The sequence below is a fragment of the Didymosphaeria variabile genome (genome assembly GCF_027946475.1).
Source record: "Didymosphaeria variabile strain IMI 356815 chromosome Unknown scaffold_8, whole genome shotgun sequence".
Taxonomy (NCBI): domain Eukaryota; kingdom Fungi; phylum Ascomycota; class Dothideomycetes; order Pleosporales; family Didymosphaeriaceae; genus Didymosphaeria; species Didymosphaeria variabile.
Window position 1 is genome coordinate 2771096 of NW_026611627.1, and position 19682 is coordinate 2790777.

Genomic DNA, 19682 nt, shown 5'->3' on the forward strand with positions numbered 1-19682 from the left:
AAGGGACGTCCTTGCTACAAATATAGCTCGACATCATGCGAACCGAGGCCCACAGTCATCACACGCTATGAACTCGGTAATCTTGGGTGATCCCTATCGAGGATGGCTGTGAGCATCAGTGCCACCCCCCCGTGGCTTGCTGATGCAAAATGCAGGCATCGTGCCACACGTCGGTTCAATAATCCGTCCAATATAGCCACTTAGCCATTATCCAAGCGAAGTGAAGCGGTGCAGCAGATACCACTCAACATCGTTGACGACACGATGTGTTCGCACCCAAAGCTTCTGTGGAGTGTGGTGTGGGCACGTCGAAGAAGCCGGTTTGCAATCATCAACAAAGCGTTGGATCTGCGCGCTCATTTGCTGCAGTATCTCATTACCCACCTTAGGTCGTCTTAGGTAGGCAATACGCCAGCTGAGTCAAGAGCAGCCACTTCAGCCACCATCAACGTTAGTCTACACATCGCACACTGCACATGCAGTTTGAAGGCCTCTACGGCGTGCAGTAGTCAGCCCTACGAAGCGATCACAACGGCCTAGAGGTCTAGAGCTGACCGACGAGCATCACCGATCAAGTGACTGAAAGCAGCTGCGAGCTTCCAGCGCCATAGTGCGTGCCCCATACGCCTCAGACGCCCAATGACCATTACAACGCACCATAGGGCTAGACTAAGTAATCTGTAAGGCACGCTCTACCTCGTGGCTACGCTGGCGCTGTGCTCATCGGTGAGCGTCCCAACTTTCAGACAAGACTTGACTCGATTCGGGCGTGTTCGCAGCTGCAAGGGTGGCTCTCACCGATCACGAATATCCATACAGCGATCACATACCGGTGGTCCCAAAGGCAGGCACGGTCCCGTGGGGTGCGCAATGCTCACCATAGCCAGGCGCGCCGGGGGAGCGGTGTGCCGCATTAATGCGAACGGTGTCTGTTGATGAAGGGCAGCCGGTTATTCCGAGCTCGAGCAGGTGTCGGTGTCGTGGCCATGGATCCCAGTTAGCACGCAGTATCAGGTACTCCACGCAGATGTTCCAGGCGCCCTTCACGCTGCTCCCGTTCGAACATGCCGTTGATCGGATACTCGCACTTTCCCATCGGATGCACGCAGAGTCACATCTCTCGCTCGCAAGCAAGCAACATCGCTGACGCGAGGGCCTGGACCCCACTCGCCGTTTCCATTGCGCAAGCTTGAGATGCCTGCCGTGGGGAATAGCACGTCCCCCTGAGCGACATGCCTCAACTGCCGTCGGGAATAGCTCCTCTCCTGGCAGCATCTCGGTATAGTTGCGCGTCTCCAACCAACCCAACTCTGAGGTTCAAGCGTCCTGAAACAAGAAACACGTCCGCGTGGGCGACGACGAATCCACCTTCGGTACAATACGGGTTTCGCCCGTGGGGGTTAGCTTAGCAGCGTCGCTATGGCGGTGCAATTTCTGGGGTATGCGCTGTGCGACCAAAGGTTTGAGCAAGCGCATGTGAAGACGGCACGCCGGATACGGTCTACCGGAGAGCACATCGTAGATACCTAGGTGCGCAGGATCTCGCAGGCAGCATTTGGAGAAGAGGGGAAGCGCGCCTTGGTGATCATTCACTCAAAGCATGCCTCGTACAGTAGACAAACACCCAGCTCTGGAATCCCCACCAAATCACATATGACGATCGTCCCTCTCAACATTACCTTCCCATGTTTTACCCGCAAGCGAACGACGTCGTCTTAGCCCGGCAAACCATACGATGCTGTCCAGACGAAATCCTCCGTCTGAACTAACCAACCCCCACGCCTCTACCGCGCCCACGGATGACAGCCCCGCGGCCCCTGCCCTCCGCAACCTCCCACCCGGATAAATGCACGCGTAGCGCCTCTCGCAATCGCGCATTACATTGCGCAGCATAGCATCCTCTCTTCATTAACTTAGCTTCTGTGCAATAGTCTAGATAGTTCGGAGGATGGTGGAGGCTAGCATGAGTCGCAAGCCTCCTACGACGCTCGCTACGTAGTATCAGGGAATTGCACTGCGGCAGAGAGCGGGGCCGCGAGGGGGATGAAGCTCGGCATGCTCGAAGGGGAAAAGCGCGAGTAGGGGCGCGGAGACGCCGCGTTACGGGGCGAGGTGGACGGGAACGAGTGGGTAAGAAGGAAGGGACGAGACGAGGGTGAAGGGCCGAGACGGGTGCAATGCGAGTCAAGGGAAGGTATTTGGGAGGTGCGCATTGCCGTTAGATGCCGAGTTGCCGAGGATGCCGTCATCGCGATCGTCGCTATGAGGAGACAAGACAGACTGTGTGTAGATTGTGCCCCGAAAGATACGATAGATACCACATGGACGGACTAGACCGTGTGTTTTGCACCTAGCTCGCGAGACAAGATTACTTGCTTGTAAGAAAGCCGTGACAAAAGCCTCCGTTGTACATGGTGCTCGCAAACGTAGCAAATGTCCCTCCGTCCGTACAACAGAGTAGCCTCAGCCAGCCGTAAATCAATTAAGAAAGACACGGTAGGAGAGCAGTACAGAAAGCAAAGCCAATCGCCGTCGCCCACGCAGGTACCCAGGCTTGAAACGAAAAACCAACCCCAATTTTGCAGGCGAACCGTACCCATATGCCGAAGGAAATCAAATGTGCTGCCGTTGGTAAATGTGTGTGTGCTAAAGGAAGAAGAGGAGAGTTTCCGCCTCGATCCTAGGAATGAGTTGCGGTGCATGCCAGCCAGTCCCGGGTCCGATCCAATCCGTGCCATGCCATGCCCATTGCCCACCGTACCGTATGAAATACTACCAATACCCATACCCAAAACTCCTATTTCAATCGATCATAAACGTGAAGCGTGCGTAAGTGCGGAAGGGCTCATGTTGCGAGGAAGTCCCAACCTTTCTGGTGGATAATTTTCTCCCAGTCCCAGGAGTCAGCATCCTCGATGTCCATGAGGTGCCATATTCTGTCGACGACCTCCTTTGCAGAGGTGATGTTGCCCAGACCTGTGACCGCCATCAAGCCGTTGAAAGCCCTGTTGATCTCGAAGCGCTGGTCTTCCTCAAATGCAGCGCAACCCATCAGGAAGAGTGGGAGCAGAACGTTACTCTGGATCCAGCCCTCGGCGGGTAGCTCATTGATGTACTTGATCCCGTCGTCGACAGCGGACCTGATGTAGGGGTCTGGCTTGGACTTCTTCGTCGTCCGGTATAGGTACACCCAGGTAGCTTGACGGTATAGCATAGACAGAGTGTAGCGCGGGGTACCAGGCGTTTGAGGACAGACCCAGCCGCGTAGGCCTGTGTCGATTGCGTGCGCAGTGAGCAACGCCTCATAGTCCATGGTCGGCTCTATCTTCTCGTCGATGCGCGTGCGAAGCTTTCTTCTCAGATTGCTGATTTTCGAGATGAAACCGAATAAGCCATCCGAGACACCGATTAGACCTGCTGTCTCGGGGTTGATCTCGAAAGGGAGGCTGAAGTTCTCCATCATGGGTACTTCAGTCCCATCGAGAGAGGTAATCTCGCTGGCGATCCAGTGATAGTAGAAAAACTCGTCGAAAAGAGACTGGAATTCTGGGTTCTGGAGTTTTTGATTCATGGCGATTTGCTTGGCGGCAAACATGTGCATTCGGTACTCGCCCGAGGTGTTGCCGTCGCAAATTGCGTGCAACAGATGGAGCAATATTTGAGCAACGTTAGAGTCTTCGTAGACCATGGTGCCACCCTCGCCGGCCTGTTGGCGGTGCAGATCCTGATTCAGTAAGTGTAGAGCTTTGCCCCGGTGGAACACCTGTCTGTCCTCATAGTCCTTGGAAGGCGTTATAGAACAGAGATGCGATGCCGACAGGCACAGCACCGAGTGCATCAAACCCTCATGTTGCAGGGCCATGGGTAGTAGTATCCTTGTGAAGGGGTTCGTGCTTTGGTCGCCGTGTAGGCTAAGGACAGCGCTAGCTCTGCTGACGAAATGCTGCAGCAGCGTACGGTCAACATCCGTCTCCACTCCTCCCATGAGCGGCGGAAGTTCGAATTTGACCTCAACACTCATTCGGCGCGCTAGAAGGATATTAGCTTTCTTTGTTCGCGCTAGACGAAGACTGACGTTACCTTCTGCTGCCCGTTCCTTACCACTCTTCCATATTTCCACAGGCTTGTAGCCTTCACAGTGTATATTGTTCTTCTGACACGACAGACCTGTTATGCATCAGCCAGTCATCTCCCAATCCGATGTGCGACAATTACAAAACGGCTTCGTCTCGTCGCACTTCTTCTTTCGCTTGCGACATGTTGTACAGCCCGTTTTTGAGCGTGCTTTCGCTTGTTTCGATGCGGCGGTGGGGGAGCGAGGAGGATGAATGCGCGGTCGGCCTCTAGCGCGTCTAAGTCGTACCGGTTCGGTTGGCGATATGGGAGTGTCATCCGTAGCGGGCTCGGGCTTGACGTCCGACAGGTTGAGTTCTGTCTCTTCGATCTTTGGCACAATGTCGTCGGATCCGTCTCTTGAACCTATACGACCATCGGAAAGAGAGTCTGCGTTGGAGACGCCATTCGAGTCGAACGTTGGTGTGTTCGCCGGAGACTCGCTGCTGGACGACATGGAAGGCTGGGGAGATGAGCTGATGCTCAGGCGAGCTTGCGCTACCGAAGGCGATTGCCCGAAGTTGAGAGTTGAGATCATCCGAGCGAGGACTTTGCAGGATCAATGGCTACCGTCCGTGGTAGACATGCATTGAACTCACACGCTGGTGGTCGAGGCGGAGGAGCTCAGGCGAGGGGCGCCCCAGGAGCTTAAAGCCGAGCAAGTAATCACCGTGCAAGCGGATCGGTAGCACCTGTTGCACTGTATCAAGGAGCGGAAACACGGGATATGCAAATGGTGGAATGAATGCGATATCGTAATCATGGGAGAAGGTAAAGGGTCCAAAATGGTCGCTCCAGCGGCCTCGAGACGGCAGACGGCAGGCAACGTTGCGGGCGGGGGTGAGGAGCCTTTAGCGAATCGTGCGGCAAGCCAATGGTATGTGCGGAAGAGCAACAGCACAAAGTCGCACACGGCTGCGTCCACGATGCAGTCAAAGCAGCGTTTAAGCACGGCGCGGGAAAATCAGGTGGCGAAACGCTGGGGCCTTTACCTGGGTAGTCGGACGTGACAAGAGACAGAACGTGGTCGAGTGGGAGCGGAAGGCACAAGAGAAGATCGACCTGAGAGCGGGGACGGTGGAGGTAATACGCTTTATCGACTAGGGAGGAGCAGTAAAGAGCCGGGGCAGGGGACACGAGAAGGGGGCAACCCTGATAGCGTCGCGGCCGGCTAGTGTACACCACGCAGAGGCGGCAAGATTTGGGAAACCATGTAGTTTAACAAGCGATTCCTGCTGTGCCACAGCCGATGGCCAAGAATCATCGACAGCTCCCGTACGGAGCAAGCGGAGTGGGCCCCGGAAGCCATACCCTCTCGTGCCTCTGTATCTGTTGCAGGCCTCTCATATCCCAAGCACAACGACCAGCACCGGAAAAGGAGCATTGACCAGGCAATGGGGCGTGTGGATGATGATTCCCCCGGAAGAGGATCCATCATGCTCTCGTACATTGACGCCGGCGTGAGCACTAGCCTCTCCAAGAGACTGCAATCTCTCCAGGTTGGGTGCATATATAACGTGCTGTGGTAAAGCCGTGCGTAGTGTGTCGCTGCTCTGGGGTTCTCTTTGCTTCGAAGGCTTGTTCGTATGCATGCATGTTGCCTGCTGTTCCTGTTGGCTGTCACATCCCGCCGAACGTCGACACTGGTGGTGTCCATATGACGGCCAGCGGGGAAGCATGCCATCGTGTGAAGGCGGCAGCTGCTCCAGCCTCTCGTGGTGTGATTTGTCCACGCTACCCACGGCCGAGACCGGATGGCTAGGGCAGCCTTCTGATCGCTGCTGTTTCGTGTGCTTATTGAACACGACCCAAACGCCATCAAAACGGCGGCTGGTCGCCCAAGCACCTAGTGACGCCGCGATCTTTTGGTCTGGGCTTCGAAGCCTCCCGGGTGGGCTCAGCCCCACTTTGCGACGCTGAAGCATGCTAGTATTTACATTGCGCATTCGACTGTCGTCTTGCACCCATGCGCCCACGAACGAAGACGGCAAGGTCCCCGCTGGTCGGCCGACGTAAGACGGAATACCACTTCTGTCAACAATCTGGCGATGACGGCGCTAGCCCAGCAGCGTCGAGCGTGGGAGACCTCAAGCTCAGGGACAGCTCCTGCAAGGACCGCGGAGCGCCACGTCCATGGCGTGCCGGATCTGGGGTCAGGCAAGACAGCACCCGGCTCAAAGTTTGTTTGCACAGTCAGCCAGTGGTCAGAACCAGCCACAAAACTCTACGCTAGGTTTGGGCGATGCCGTGCAACATGTAGCGTACCAAGCGGAGAAAGAGCCATTTTCCTCCGCCTCGAGACAGCATCTGGCTTTCACAATTGTATCTTGGGTCGGTACGGGAGCGGGACGGCTCTGAACTCTACGCACGCTCCAGAAGCTGGCTCCAAAAGGGCCGCTCCCGTCGAACCCTGAAGCCCTGACATCGGGTGGAGCCGAGCAAAGTCGGAAGTGTTCTCGCAAGCAATGAAGAGCACAATTTCTGCATCGAACAGATTGTGCCGGCGCTCCCGTCCATGTTGCAGGTGAGTGACAGGCGAAGACGGCGGTGGCTTCAGCGGCGCACATGCTTGGCCCGACTTGCAAGGTCATCTGGCGGCTGTCATTCATTGCCCTGATTTCCTGACCTGGAATCGATAATGTCAGAGCCGCGCTCGGGTTAACCTAGGCATTGTTCGGTTTAATGCTGCGGAGTGGAGACTGTCTGCAGTATCGCGCTCAGAAGGTTGTTCGAAGCGAACAATGATCGCCGTCTCGCATTAGTCCGCGATACCGACCCGATGTGAGGCCGGAAATCGACGCGTAATCCAGTGAGCTGAGTGGCCAGAACAAGCGGTTCGTGAGAAGGGAGAGAGTCATTACCATCGCGAAACACTCGCAATACGCACATTAGTCCGCCGTCACAAGCATGGCAGACGGACGCCAGTGCAGCCTCGACGTGGGATAATTGTGTGACGTGCATCATTAGCGGAAGATGGCGCGGAAGATGGCGCAAAAGCTGCCTTGAGCGGGGCAGTGGGTCTGGCATCGAGGTGCCAATTCAAATGAAGGGCGGCCCAGCAATCGCGAGAGCAGACGATCTCGTAGACGATCAACTCGCTAGACAGAGAATACGAGCTGTCAGCGCCACGGTCCAGCATCGAGCCAACACTATCCTTGACCGGATGTTGCTGGGAGCTGTGCGGCGCTGTCCGAACCACTTCGCAGGAGCTGGTGCTTAGGCGCCCAGGTCTCCAAACAAGTGGTATCGCTAGCTGGTTCGCCATCGGCCCGTTGTATATGCACTATGCACGCTGGCGTCTATTTACTTGAGGAGGCTTTCCGAGCCCATGCCAGATGCCGATGGTTGCGCGTGGTCGGAAAGAGTGTCACGTGACTCTCATATCGGGCATCATGGTGGATGACGCCCAACGTGGATCATTCGAAATGAGGCTCGCAAGATTTGTCGATACCAATGGCCTGTCGGTAATAGAAGGCAAAGAGTATGAGAGTATGTCTACTTGTGCACTCCACGGGTTGAGGTCAGACCTTGGCAACCTTTCGGGCCGACAGTTCTTCCGGGCGAGGTCTGTGAAAGCGCGTTCGAGGTTCACGTACAATGAGCTTCAACGGCAAGACACTCACCCGCAGTGTGGCCATGCTATCGCCTTAAACGCCTCTTTAGGATTGCGCGCACGCGCGGCTGTCCCAATCGACTGAGCCAACACCATGTTTACATTCACACCGCTGCTGGGCGCGCAGTCGGCGTCGTCGGCGTCGCAATCATTGCTGGAATTTGACGGTGGCATCAAGGTACTCGTTGACGTGGGCTGGGATGAGGGCTTCGACGTGGAGAAGCTGAAGGAGATTGAGAAGTACGTTGTGCGCAGTAGCGATTGGCGATTTGTGCCAGGAGTCTAGCTAGGAGCGAACGCGCTCACTGTAGCATCTACATATCAAAGAAATACACTGACTGTTCTGCTTCAGACACATACCGACACTCTCGTTCATTCTCCTCACCCATGCGACCATCGCGCACATCGGTGCCTTCGTCCACTGCTGCAAACACTTCCCTCAATTCAAAAGCATACCTGTCTACGCAACCACCCCCGTCATCTCACTCGGACGTACACTGCTGCAAGATCTGTATGAATCAACACCGCTGGCATGCTCGACCGTGCCGGCCGATGCTCTCGCCGAAGCTTCCTACTCCTTGGGAAACACCAACCCTAACATCCTAATGCAAGCACCGACATCCGAAGAGATTGCAAACTATTTCGGCCTCATCAATCCTCTTAAATATTCGCAACCAACCCAACCTCAACAGCTACCGAACGCGCCACCTCTTGGCACACTTACGATCACTGCGTACAGCGCTGGACATACACTTGGAGGGACAATATGGCACATCCAGCACGGCATGGAGTCGATCGTGTATGCCGTCGACTGGAACCAGGCGAGAGAGCGTGCCTTGCCAGGCGCTGCTTGGTTCGGTGAGGTCGGAGGCGAAGTCATCAAAGAGTTGCGCCGTCCCACTGCTATGATCTGTAGCAGCAGAGGCACCGGTCTGAAGAAAGCCGTGGGGCTTAACCAACGAGACGAAGCACTTGTATCTTTGATTAGAGACACTGTAGCAAACGGTGGCTCCGTTTTGATCCCTTCCGACTCGAGCGCTCGAATTCTTGAATTAGCGCATCTGCTCGAAGAGACCTGGAAAGAGGTGGGCAGTCAACTGAACAACGCAAAAGTTTATCTTGCAAGCAGGACCGCTGGAGCGACCATGCGTTACGCGCGGAGTATGCTAGAGTGGATGGAGAAAGGGATCGAGAACGATTCGTTCGACTTTAAGCATATCACGCTACTCGAACGGAGATCACGGGTTACGAGAATGTTAGCACAAACGGAACCTCGTGTTATCCTCGCAAGCGATACGTCGCTGGAATGGGGCTTCTCCAAGGACGCAATCAAGAGCTTAGCATCAGATCCCCGCAACTTAATTGTTCTAACAGAGCGCATCGGAGATCCTGGAGGCTCGGACAAGGGCCTGGGTAGATACCTTTGGGAGTTGTGGAATGAGAAAAACCCCGCGGCTGAGCAAGACTCAGGTTCTACTGCATCGATTCCCAGCGACGGCACGCAAGCTCCACTCAGATCGGCCCGAGCAGTAGCACTGAACGGTCAGGAGCTTCCTTTGTACCAACAGTATCTTGCCAGGCAACGACAGCTACAAACCACCATGCAAGGTGACTCTGGCACTGCGCTGGAGACCTCAGGAGCCGTGGGGGACGATTGGTCGGCGTCCACTTCCACGACTTCTGAAGACTCCGATGATGAACATCAAGGAAGGCTTTTGAATACTGCAACGATCCTGCGCCATACACGAAAGAAGCTAGGACTAAGTGACGAAGAGCTTGGTGTCAAAATCCTTGTCCAGCGCAAGAATATGCACGATTGGGACGTCCGGGCCAAGAGGGGAGAAGAAAAAATGTTCCCCATAGTTACCAAGCAGCGGCGTATGGATGAATTCGGCGAAGTAATCCGACCAGAAGAGTTTGCCCGCGCAGACGAGGATGATCAAGTCGCTACAGAGGCGCTACGAGACGGGCCCAAAAAAGACAATGAGATAGGGCAGAAAAGGAAGTGGGAAGACTTGACGATCCAAACTCGCGACGGAGGTCGCCAGAAGAAGAACCGGAAACCAGAGTCAGACGCGCAGGGATTGAACGATGGTCGCGATGCTTCTGATGACGAACCTGAAGACGACCAGGATCGCATTGAAGGCCCGTCAAAAGTCATATTCGAGATGGAAACGCTGCAGTTGCACTGCCGCATCGCCTTTGTGGACTTTTCAGCACTGCACGATCTGCGTATAATCAACAATCTGTTACCTCTCATTCAGCCCCGGAAGCTTATTTTTGTTGCGGGCGACGAAGTCGAGACAGAGAAATTGGCGGAAGAAGCCCGGACTGTACTCGCTGCCCGCGCTGGCGAATCCTCAAATATAGTGGACGTTTTCACGCCCGGTCTAGGCGACACGATAGACGCCAGCGTCGACACGAACGCCTGGACTGTCAAGCTCAGCCGCAATATGGTGCGGAAACTGCAATGGCAAAAGGTGAGAGGCCTTGGTGTCGTCGCCATCACTGGCCGACTGGCAGCTGCCTCCCTCGAGCCATCGCCTGAAGAGGTGGAAGACACGCCCGCAAAGAAGAAAGCCAAGCTCGAGGCCGCATCGTCGACCGCGGAGAATGACAAGATGGACGCAACCCCCATACTCGATGTCGTACCCGCTAACTTCTCCACTGCTGTCCGCACTGTTGCGCAGCCCTTCCATGTCGGCGATCTACGTCTACCAGACCTGCGTAAGTTCCTACAGGCTTCTGGAATGACAGCGGAATTTGGAGGCGCAGGTGTATTGGTCATCAACGGAAATGTGTCTGTGACCATTAACAAGCTTACGAACAGAGTTGAGGTTGATGGTGGTGCCTACAACCTGGCGAATAGGAAGAGCGATGGAGTGACATTCTACAAGGTGAAGAGAAAGATCTACGAAGGATTGGCGGTCGTCGCGGGCAATTAGCATTTGAATATGGGTCTGGCATGTAATATACCATTTCACGGGTTGTATAGGTACGAGTCTATTCACGTTAAGGGTCTGACATCTCGAGAGTTGCAACATGAGGCTATTCCGTTCATCACACCTAGGCCGTCACAATCATGTCAGTTCGAGATCTTACACATCCGTACGACGTCGGTTCAGACCATCGCAGTCTTCGAACACTCCTAATGTGAATGCGCGCCAGATTTTCGCCGCCGGCTGCCCGCACCACTCGCCATCGGAAAGCAAAGCGCACCTCTTCCACAGCTATGTCAAACTTATTGACTTTCAATATCTTCGCTACCTTGGTACAAGCATCTTGAGCAGATCAAAGCTTACGTTCCGGAAGTCGCTTGTTTACATGTCTCTAAATTCACACGTCGAACGTTCATTGCAACACTTCACAGAACCACGCACCGCTCGAAGTCCTCGTTTGTGACCGACACACTCGCATTAACACATCGACGTGGTCGCGACACCGACTATTCACTATTTGCCGCCTTCTTCACGACACTCTTCAAGCCCAGCAACTACGATGGTTTTGTTCGTCGTGAAGCTCATTGACGAACACTGCTTTACGCTTCACGTTCAGACATCGTGTTGCGCCCTTCAATGCCATGAGTTGCTTTATATATAACCTGCCTTTCAGCACGGCATTCATCTCTATCCTCAATCGTCTCTCCCTCCAAAGCAGTTGAACCTACCACCGCCGCCATATCTCACACTGGAGCGACACAACCTTCCGCAGTCTTTCGTTCATACTCCACCCCCTTAATCTATCGCCTTGATCGTTGACATCCACCATCCTCCCCAACATGTCCGGTCCCCTCCTCCTCGGCGAATCCTGGTTCCCAAATGTAGGCGGCAACATCGCCATGAACCGCGACCCCGTCCCACCCTCTTTCGATCCTCCTAACACACCTTATCCTCCTGGCCCGCCCCCAGCAGCTACAGAACACAACGCTGCGGATGGCACCTCGAATGAACAGATCTTCCCCTACCATGACGCATCACCTCCCCGGCCTACCCACCGCGCACACCCTCGGTCCGTTCCCCCACCGATGATGGGAGGCATGGGAATAGGCATGGGGATGGGAATGCCCATGCCGTTCGGTCCAATGATGGGCATGGGCATGGGTTTCGGAGGCGTTCAATCCGCAGGTCCTCTCGCGCCGCCGCGCATGCCGTGGAACACACCCGGTCTCCTGGGCAATCCCTCGACGCAGTACGGCGCCTGTGTCCCCGGCATGCCGTGGCTGGGCTTCGAGCGTAACATGGACGGGCCGCCTGCGCCGCCTGATATCGCAGGCTGCGTGCCTCCTTTTGCGCCTGGGGCGCCGCTGTGGGCTGGGGGTGGGATCCCAGGACTAGGCGTGATGGGGCTTGGAGGCATGGGTATGGGCATGGGCATGGGCATGGGCATGATGGGAGGTATGGGTAACGGTATGGGCTTCTGGCCCGGCATGCACCGCCCCGCCCCGGGCATCATAACCGAAGCCACCGCCGAACCACAGCCTCCCCAAGGCGACATCACCTCTCTCCCGGGCGGCGTACCCCCGGGCGTAACGATGGTCGAGTCCGACAACCACACCATCGTGCATGTTCTCAAGGGCCCGGTGTTCCCCTGGCTGAACCACGGGATGCCGATGGAGGTCGAGATGCTGTATGTTTCGTGCAGCACGAGCGTTAACAGGTTGATTGAAGTGTGTAATGATAATCAGGAGTGCGAGGGGTACGGGCTGAGCGAGGTGCATGAGATGGTGAATGGGCAGTGGGAGAAGGGGCAGACGTTTGTGTATGGGGAGCCGATGAGTATGGTGTTGACGTTGGGGATGCGGGGTGGAATAAGGAGAGGAATAGGCCGGGGGAGGAGCTTGCATGTTTATTTTCATAGGGTGTAGGGATGGGGTGGGTGTGGAAGGGTGATGTGGGACGTGAGATTGGGTAAGATGGGTTGGTCTGTGGTGTGTGTTGTCTAGAGAGTGTACATTTCGCTGTTGGGGCGGGCGATCGAGACCAGTCTCTGCGACGTTCGAGGCAGCATGGTGCGCGTGTGTTGCGTCTATAGATCCATTAGGTCACGTCTCCACATCAATACTTTGTCAACTCACCCAGTGTGCGAGTTTCTTCTCAAGAGTTAGCTCCGCTCGGCTATCATGCTTCAGCTTGACTTTGAACATGGTAAATGATAAAGCACTGACAACGAGAATGGGGCGCGTCTCGCTGGCCTTCATATTCCTTCAATAATACAGCATCAGCGCAAGACAAAGGTATTACATCAACGAACAGGCAAGGGGTTTTGTCCACAGTAAAAAGTTTTCAATTGGTATCTGTGCAAGAAAAAGAGAATCGTGACCCAAAACGCATTCTAGGCATTCCATCAAGCTAATCGTACAAGCACTCTCCACCCGAACCCAAAGTGAATCACCAGCTCCCCGTCTACATAAAACTCACTCGTTCAACACAGCTTAAAAGCCAAGAGCCTGGTTGAAAGAGTCCGCAGCCGCCTGGCCACTCAAGCCAGAAGCCTTGACCGCAGCATCAGCCTGGTCGCACGAGTCAACAGCAGCTTGCTCAGCCTTGCACTTGTTGACGAGCTGGTCGCAGATGAAGCTGGAGATGACACCGATGCCGAGAGCAGAGCCGTGGGGGAAGTTGGTCAGATCGGTGGCCTCGAAGGCAGCTTCCTGGCGGCCGTCAGAGGGAGCCTGGGAGAAGGTGATGGTAGGGTCGGAGCAGGAACCGAACGCGGCGGCACCGGCAGCAGCTCCAGCATCAGCAGTGGCGTTTGCGGCATTGCCAGCATCAGCGGAGGCGTTTCCGGCATCGTTGGAAGCGTTGCCTGAGTCCGCATTTCCAGCGTCTCCGGCGTTGTCCGTGGCGTTACCGGAGTCGGCGTTTCCTGCGGCGAGGCACGCGGCGGCGCCAGCATCAGAGTCGTCTGCGTTTCCGCTGTCCTTGTTCGCGTTTTCACTGTCTGCGGCGGCAGTGCCGTTCCCAGCAGCGGCATTTCCGGCTCCAGCACCGCCCTGCGCGGCAGCCAAGGCCTCCTCTTCGGTCAAATCATCGACACGAAGTCCAAGGGTGTTGATGCAACCAGCGTCGTCCGCGTCATCGTCGCAAGTGTTGCCCTTGGCGGTTGCGTCTCCGATCTCGCCGGGAGCGAATGTGCTGGCCTCGTTGGCGAGAGTCGGGTCGCCACCGATGGCACCGATCTGCGCGGCCAGGTCCTGGGCAATCTGCTTGTTGAGGGCGGCGGCACCGTCCGAAGCAGGGTCCTGATGTTGCTGGAGAGCAGCGATCTCAGGGTTGACAGCCTGGATGGAGGTGCATGGAACGGAGGCCAGGCCAACGGATCCAGTGTTGCGCTCCAAGGCACGGAAGATAAGAGCAAAGGTCATGCCGTTGACATCACCGGCAGCCTTAGCATTGGTGAAGGCCTGGTCGGCAGTGGCTTGCTGAAGACAATCTGGGGAAGTTAGCTCAATTCATATATCAGTCCAAGATTAAAGAACATACCAGGATCGGCAATGCTGCCGGCTCCGGCCGCAGCAGCAGCAGCTCCGAGAAGACCAAAGATAGGGTCCTGGATGTTGTCCGGGTTGTCCAAGTTCAAGGACTTGCTCACTTCGAGGTTGACGTTCCTGTGAGCGTGTTCCTGGGGGACTTCACGCTTCTCGAAGTTGTACCTGTTCACACCAGGACGGCCAAGGACGGCACCAACGAGGGAAAGAGCGATGATAGACTGCTTCATCTTGATATCGGTCTCGTCGTTATATCGTTACTCTGAAAAGGAATGTGGGGATGGTAAAAAGTTATACAGTGTCGAAAAGGACCGGCCGAGATTGGTTCTCCAGGAACGATAGAATAGAAGTGCGAAAGTGAAAGAATAGACGATTAACGACAGTTTTGTAAGCTGAAGATGCTTTGATGGAATGAGAAGTTAGGCTGCGAGGCTGCATTGTTCTTATATACAGGCAAAGCACGTTGCGGCCATGCTATTCTCGGCCTGACACAATCCTACAGCCGCCACTGTGCCTGTCTTCGCGAGCTCCGCGGTGCCTGGAGGCGCCAAACAGTGTGTTGTCGCATAAGAGAGCCTCCTGGATACGAGAGCCCACCATAAGTACGTGATCGACACTTCAGACAGCCTCGCGCGATGATGTGCGCAAGCATGCGGACCCTGCACATGGTTGAGCTTTCCCGATCCTGGCACGGAGCGCTTGGTGCAGTGAATGTTGATTGGTGGAAGATTGCCAAGCCTTCTACCGCACACCTCAAACGTTGCCGAAAGCTTGGAGACAACATCTGCCTCATGTCTGTCGAGCAACCATAAGAACACCGGGGCCTAAGCTATTCAGGATGTTGCTTGGCTTGCATTCGGGTAAAGCGCTGAGGTATTTCGCGTTCTGGTTGGCCAAGGAGTCTTCTCCAGCTGTTCCTCGCGACCACGCACACGGGTGAACAGCTCGTTTCTGGGACTTCTGGAAATCAAACGCTCTGGAAACACAATCGCGTCATCCTTCTTCAGATTTTGATGATGAAAGTCCGCTATCGACTCTCTAGCAAAATGACCATCAACAACATCTTAGAAGCCCACGCAACTCACGGCCGCGTCTACCGAAACTATCTCGAAGCATAAGTTCGCATCGTCAAGGCTTTTCACAACGAGCGTCTGCATCTTCTTATCCGGTTTGAAGTTTGATTAGCACTTATGCTTACCAAAGCGACCATGTCTTAGTGGTCGTACCAAGCACCTTGCATGCGAGATGGTGCAAGCGAGATCTGACGAGAGCGATCGATGGACGCCCTTCTTTACGTGCAATTCCGTCTCTTCTGAGACCCACCGTACTTCGGAGTACCCTGGTCCTTGGCTTGTCCGCCACAATAGCCTTGCCATTTCCACTTGGTTTCTGAAGTCTTTGACAGCTAGAGAACGCATGGCGGCTGACGTAGTGTCTAACGCAAGACAGGTACGTCTGTCCTCTTGGGCATTGATAGCGTATCGTTCCCTACCACGGACGTAGTTTTCGGGTATGGGAAGGCCGATGCATGCTTCCAAGGTACCAGAACAGTATTAAGGCGAGGGTTAGCAATAAGCCGCGCGCTTGTGCTATTGCCGAAGGAACTTAACACCTGAAATCTGGAAGCCAGAACTGATCCAATATCACCCAGTTGTATACCCGAACCTCTTAAGACAGTTTACGTCTCAAGCCCCTTCCATCGAGTTGTGGGGTAGATTTCCCGCTTCAGCCACATGACTTCTTTCATCCCGCGTCATAGGACTCTTTGGCGCACCCAAAACCTCACCAGCAGCAGCCCTGGTTTGATCCGTGCAGGGTAATGCGCCGTCACGGGTCAGGTCACATCCTATCTCCCCACTCTTCGCGTCCACGGTGAGAGTTGTATCGCATCACGATACTCTCCCGGACCATTCTTAGCATTGCAATTTGCTCAAGTCGATAATAATCGACTTGATCACGTCTCGTACTCCGTCTTCGCTGCAACGCTTGGCCAATTCATCTCGCTGTTTGCGCCCTCTGCATCAGAGAGACTCACTTTAGTCGAAACGCCTTGCTTTTACCCGACCAAACCTGTTGTCCTACATCACACTGCATTTCTTTTGACTCTGAGTGCACGATCGCCATGACTAAGCCGAAGTCAAGGACCATCTCAGCGCCCTTTGACGCACGGCACGTTGGTGGCGTGAGCGTACCTGGAGCAACGGTACCTATTGTCGGCATCGAACGATCTTCTACCATCATTGAGCCCGATGTCACGCCGTCGCATACGTTCGTTGCACACGGCAACATCGAAGTGCCTCGCAGATCAAACACGATTGCATCGACCCTAAGAAGTCAACCAAGTTTGAAGCTGAAAACCTCATTATCGCTGCTGCGCGGGCGCTCGAATTCAAACTCTCCTGATCGAAGATTCGTAAGACACGACGCGGTCGAGTCAGCAGATGGCAGGCCGCAAGGCGAGATGTCGGTACACAGTCTAAGAAAGAAGACGAGCACGTCACGGTTCTGGCAGAAGGCGCATCACGAATCGCCGGTAGTTGAGTCCCCACAGGAAGATGAGGAGGCAAAGAAGGTCATTCCGCCACCGAGACCTTCAAGGGAGTCACCGGTGCTGAGGACCAAGCCTTCGTATTCACTTATGCCTTCTGCGTCAACGACAAACCCATACACATACCAGGCCCCGCCGCCGCCTCCTCCACCACCACCGCCAGTCGCCGAAATGAGACCGTCTGTTCCGCAAAAAGCACCGTCGCAGAAGAGACCGCCCGTTGTCCGACCAAAACGCGCAGACTCCGGGACAGCCATCGAGTTAGATGACGTGCCGGCTGAGGAGCGGCCGTTGGGCTTCCGAGAAATTCTTGCAGTGTCTAGCTTCGCGGAAAGGATGGCGTTGTATAAGAGGACGAGGGATTACTGGGCACATGCTGATCATGGACTGGGCGAGTGGGTGGATAGGACGGGAACGAGGACGGCGTTCCGGGTGTAGCAGTTTACGAGAAGTGTCTTATCCTTGGGAGACGGTCTGTCTTATCCTTGGATAACACTTTGCATCTGGACTGAGTGATCGCTCAAGCTAGGTTGGGGCGGTGTGACGCTCATGTTTCTGGCGTTTGTTCCTCTTGGGCCCCAGAGGGTTTTACATGACGCTTCATGCGCCCATGAAAAGTTAACGAGTATTGATACCACTGATATGGCGCTGGTAGCCATTCGCACATTACACTTTAATGATATTGAGATTAATCTGTCGAGGATTATGGATATACCTCCTAGTCTATGTATAATAGTGAGGGATGAATTCGTGGGGGTTGGGGAAGCTTGAAGCTGTTCACTGCACAACGTCGAGGATTGAACATCGGTAGCTTTCATTGTATTTGTATGCCCAACGTTTAAACTGGAGAAATCTAAGAAAAAAACACAATGCAAGAACCTGAGCTCACGCTGCTCTATTCCAAACCTGGTCGAGATGATACTTTAGGTGATTGAACGAGCAAGAACACCAGCTTCTCATGCTTCCGCGGAGGCCGCCAACGTTGCCAGGAGGGCCGCCAAACCGGTATTCTCCCAGTAATCTTTGATAGGCCGGAATTTGATCCTCGAGCCCTCAACCCCCTTGCCGTCCTTGTCGAGCAGGCTAGCAAGCATCTCCATACCCTGTTGACAGTTGAAAATGACGTCTACCTGATGAAGTACAGGGAATTTGTCTTCGTTATTCACAAGTGCCTTAAGATACTTGAGAATGACGCCGTCACACCGATCGAGGGTCATTGATTCGATGTTTGGCGGGAGGTGATCGATTCTGAGACGTGAAGACGTCCAGCGAGGCCCCGAGATAGACGGCGGATCCATCGAATCCCTGTCGCGGCCGAAGATCAGCTGTTGGGGTATATCAAGTGTCTTCAGCTGATGGAAAGCGGAGAGGTCCGGAAAGCTGCAGTAGTACTCCTCGGCGTAACTGAAGTACCCTGCGTAGCGCAACGTCTGCAGGGTCTCGCAGAGAGGCGTGAGCGCTGGCGTGAGTGTTGAGAAGATCTCCAGTAGCCACGGGTTGTAGAACCTTCGGTGCTGGTCGTGATCCACACCATCGTAGACTTCAATGGAACGCACATTTTCGAACAGCACTAGGAGGCTGGCCATCGCATGTACGAACTCATCGGGATCACTTCCCATGTCGACGAAAGGGAATCGCAGATTTTCAACGTGCTTTATGATCTCGGTAGATTGTCGTATCTCGGGGCTTGCTCGTCCACGCAATATGGTTAGTTCTGCGGTCTTGACATTAGGCAGGTCCAGCAGGATCAAGACGCCCGAGGCCTGATAGACCGGAATGCTGATATAGCAGAGTTTTTCGAAAGCTATCAGCGAAGAAGACAAGCAGGTCCTTATGATTCGAGGCAAAGGCTCTGTCTTGCGGCGAAGGTCAGCCCAGGATTCGGATTCAGCCGAGTAGGAGTGGATATCCCACAGTCTCAGGCTCTGCAGGTTTGGAAGTAACACTAGTAGTGTTTTCAACCAGACGCACAGTTGCTCATGTGACATCGCGACATCAGACTCTCCTCGTGACTTCCACTGCCCCAACAATGTCTTGAGAGGGCCGAATCCCAGGAATTGCGCCTTTGCAGGAACAAGTGCCCCAGTGCGGGCTGACCCATCCACCTCTGGCTCCAGCGCGGACACAACCTCGTCCTCCAACTTGTTGACGGCAGCGTGCTGGCCGTTGGAGTATCGGCAGGCTGGCAAGGAGATATGCAGCTGCTTCACATGTTTGCGAAGGTGCGGGGTGTTGATCAGCAGGCGAATTAACCTGAACAACTTGCTCTGCGAGAACGGAAGGAGGCCGCTTGGATGCTGATTGTAGATCCTTCCCATCATGGAGAAGATTGATGTTGGGTTTGATGGACCACGCTTCTGATCATCGATGCAGATCGTATGTAACAACAACTCCTGAGCAGCGGGCATGATGCTCCGACAGAGGATGGCCGAATTTCGTAGGCTCATCGTCTCGTCCGGAATCAGGAAGACAGACTTCTTCACATGCGCTATTCGGGCATACTTGATGCAAGTTTTGGCGAAGAGTTTGTCGTGGTCGAGTAGATGTGAGAGGATGATGAGTATAATTTCGGATGGTAGTCGATCAAGACGGACGGGAGCGAGGTTCTCTGAAGTCTTGATCGTCTTTCCAGCATCGGAGGCGCGACGAGCCTGCATGGTAAGGAGTACCGTCATTCGAAGGGAAGAATCCATCGTTTGCGCGGTTTCAGGATATCTGATATGTTCGAAATTGATATCAAAGTTGGGAGGGTGAGGGAGTTCTGGGAGGGTGAGAGAATACTTGAGAAAGTCTCAGGGTTTATATAGAGGCTTTGGTGAGCGGCAATGATACGTGCGTGGTCATTCCTCAGGAACCACTTCCGCGGTCAGTTATTCACTACCCTCCAGGGCACGTGCCACCAAGACCGTCGGGATAGTGAA

The 19682-nt window shown here is 54.6% G+C and overlaps 5 protein-coding genes across 5 annotated transcripts; 2 read left to right on the top strand and 3 right to left on the bottom strand.

Annotated features, from left to right (window-relative positions):
- Positions 1–2845: 2845 nt before the first annotated feature.
- Positions 2846–4651, bottom strand: N0V89_011155 (uncharacterized protein; the record flags this gene model as incomplete). The annotated part of the gene is made up of 3 exons (XM_056219889.1): positions 2846–4029; positions 4081–4167; positions 4216–4651. 3 exons carry the CDS (start codon positions 4649–4651, stop codon positions 2846–2848), a joined length of 1707 nt encoding a protein of 568 aa, XP_056067016.1.
- Positions 4652–7820: 3169 nt separating this feature from the next.
- On the top strand, positions 7821–10671 carry N0V89_011156 (uncharacterized protein; the record flags this gene model as incomplete). The annotated part of the gene is made up of 2 exons (XM_056219890.1): positions 7821–7966; positions 8079–10671. 2 exons carry the CDS (start codon positions 7821–7823, stop codon positions 10669–10671), a joined length of 2739 nt encoding a protein of 912 aa, XP_056067017.1.
- Positions 10672–11504: 833 nt separating this feature from the next.
- On the top strand, positions 11505–12590 carry N0V89_011157 (uncharacterized protein; the record flags this gene model as incomplete). Its single annotated transcript, XM_056219891.1, has 2 exons — positions 11505–11511; positions 11551–12590. 2 exons carry the CDS (start codon positions 11505–11507, stop codon positions 12588–12590), a joined length of 1047 nt encoding a protein of 348 aa, XP_056067018.1.
- Positions 12591–13157: 567 nt separating this feature from the next.
- On the bottom strand, positions 13158–14443 carry N0V89_011158 (uncharacterized protein; the record flags this gene model as incomplete). Its single annotated transcript, XM_056219892.1, has 2 exons — positions 13158–14158; positions 14209–14443. 2 exons carry the CDS (start codon positions 14441–14443, stop codon positions 13158–13160), a joined length of 1236 nt encoding a protein of 411 aa, XP_056067019.1.
- A 3274-nt stretch (positions 14444–17717) lies between these two features.
- On the bottom strand, positions 17718–19454 carry N0V89_011159 (uncharacterized protein; the record flags this gene model as incomplete). The annotated part of the gene is made up of 1 exon (XM_056219893.1): positions 17718–19454. One exon carries the CDS (start codon positions 19452–19454, stop codon positions 17718–17720), a length of 1737 nt encoding a protein of 578 aa, XP_056067020.1.
- Positions 19455–19682: the final 228 nt, after the last annotated feature.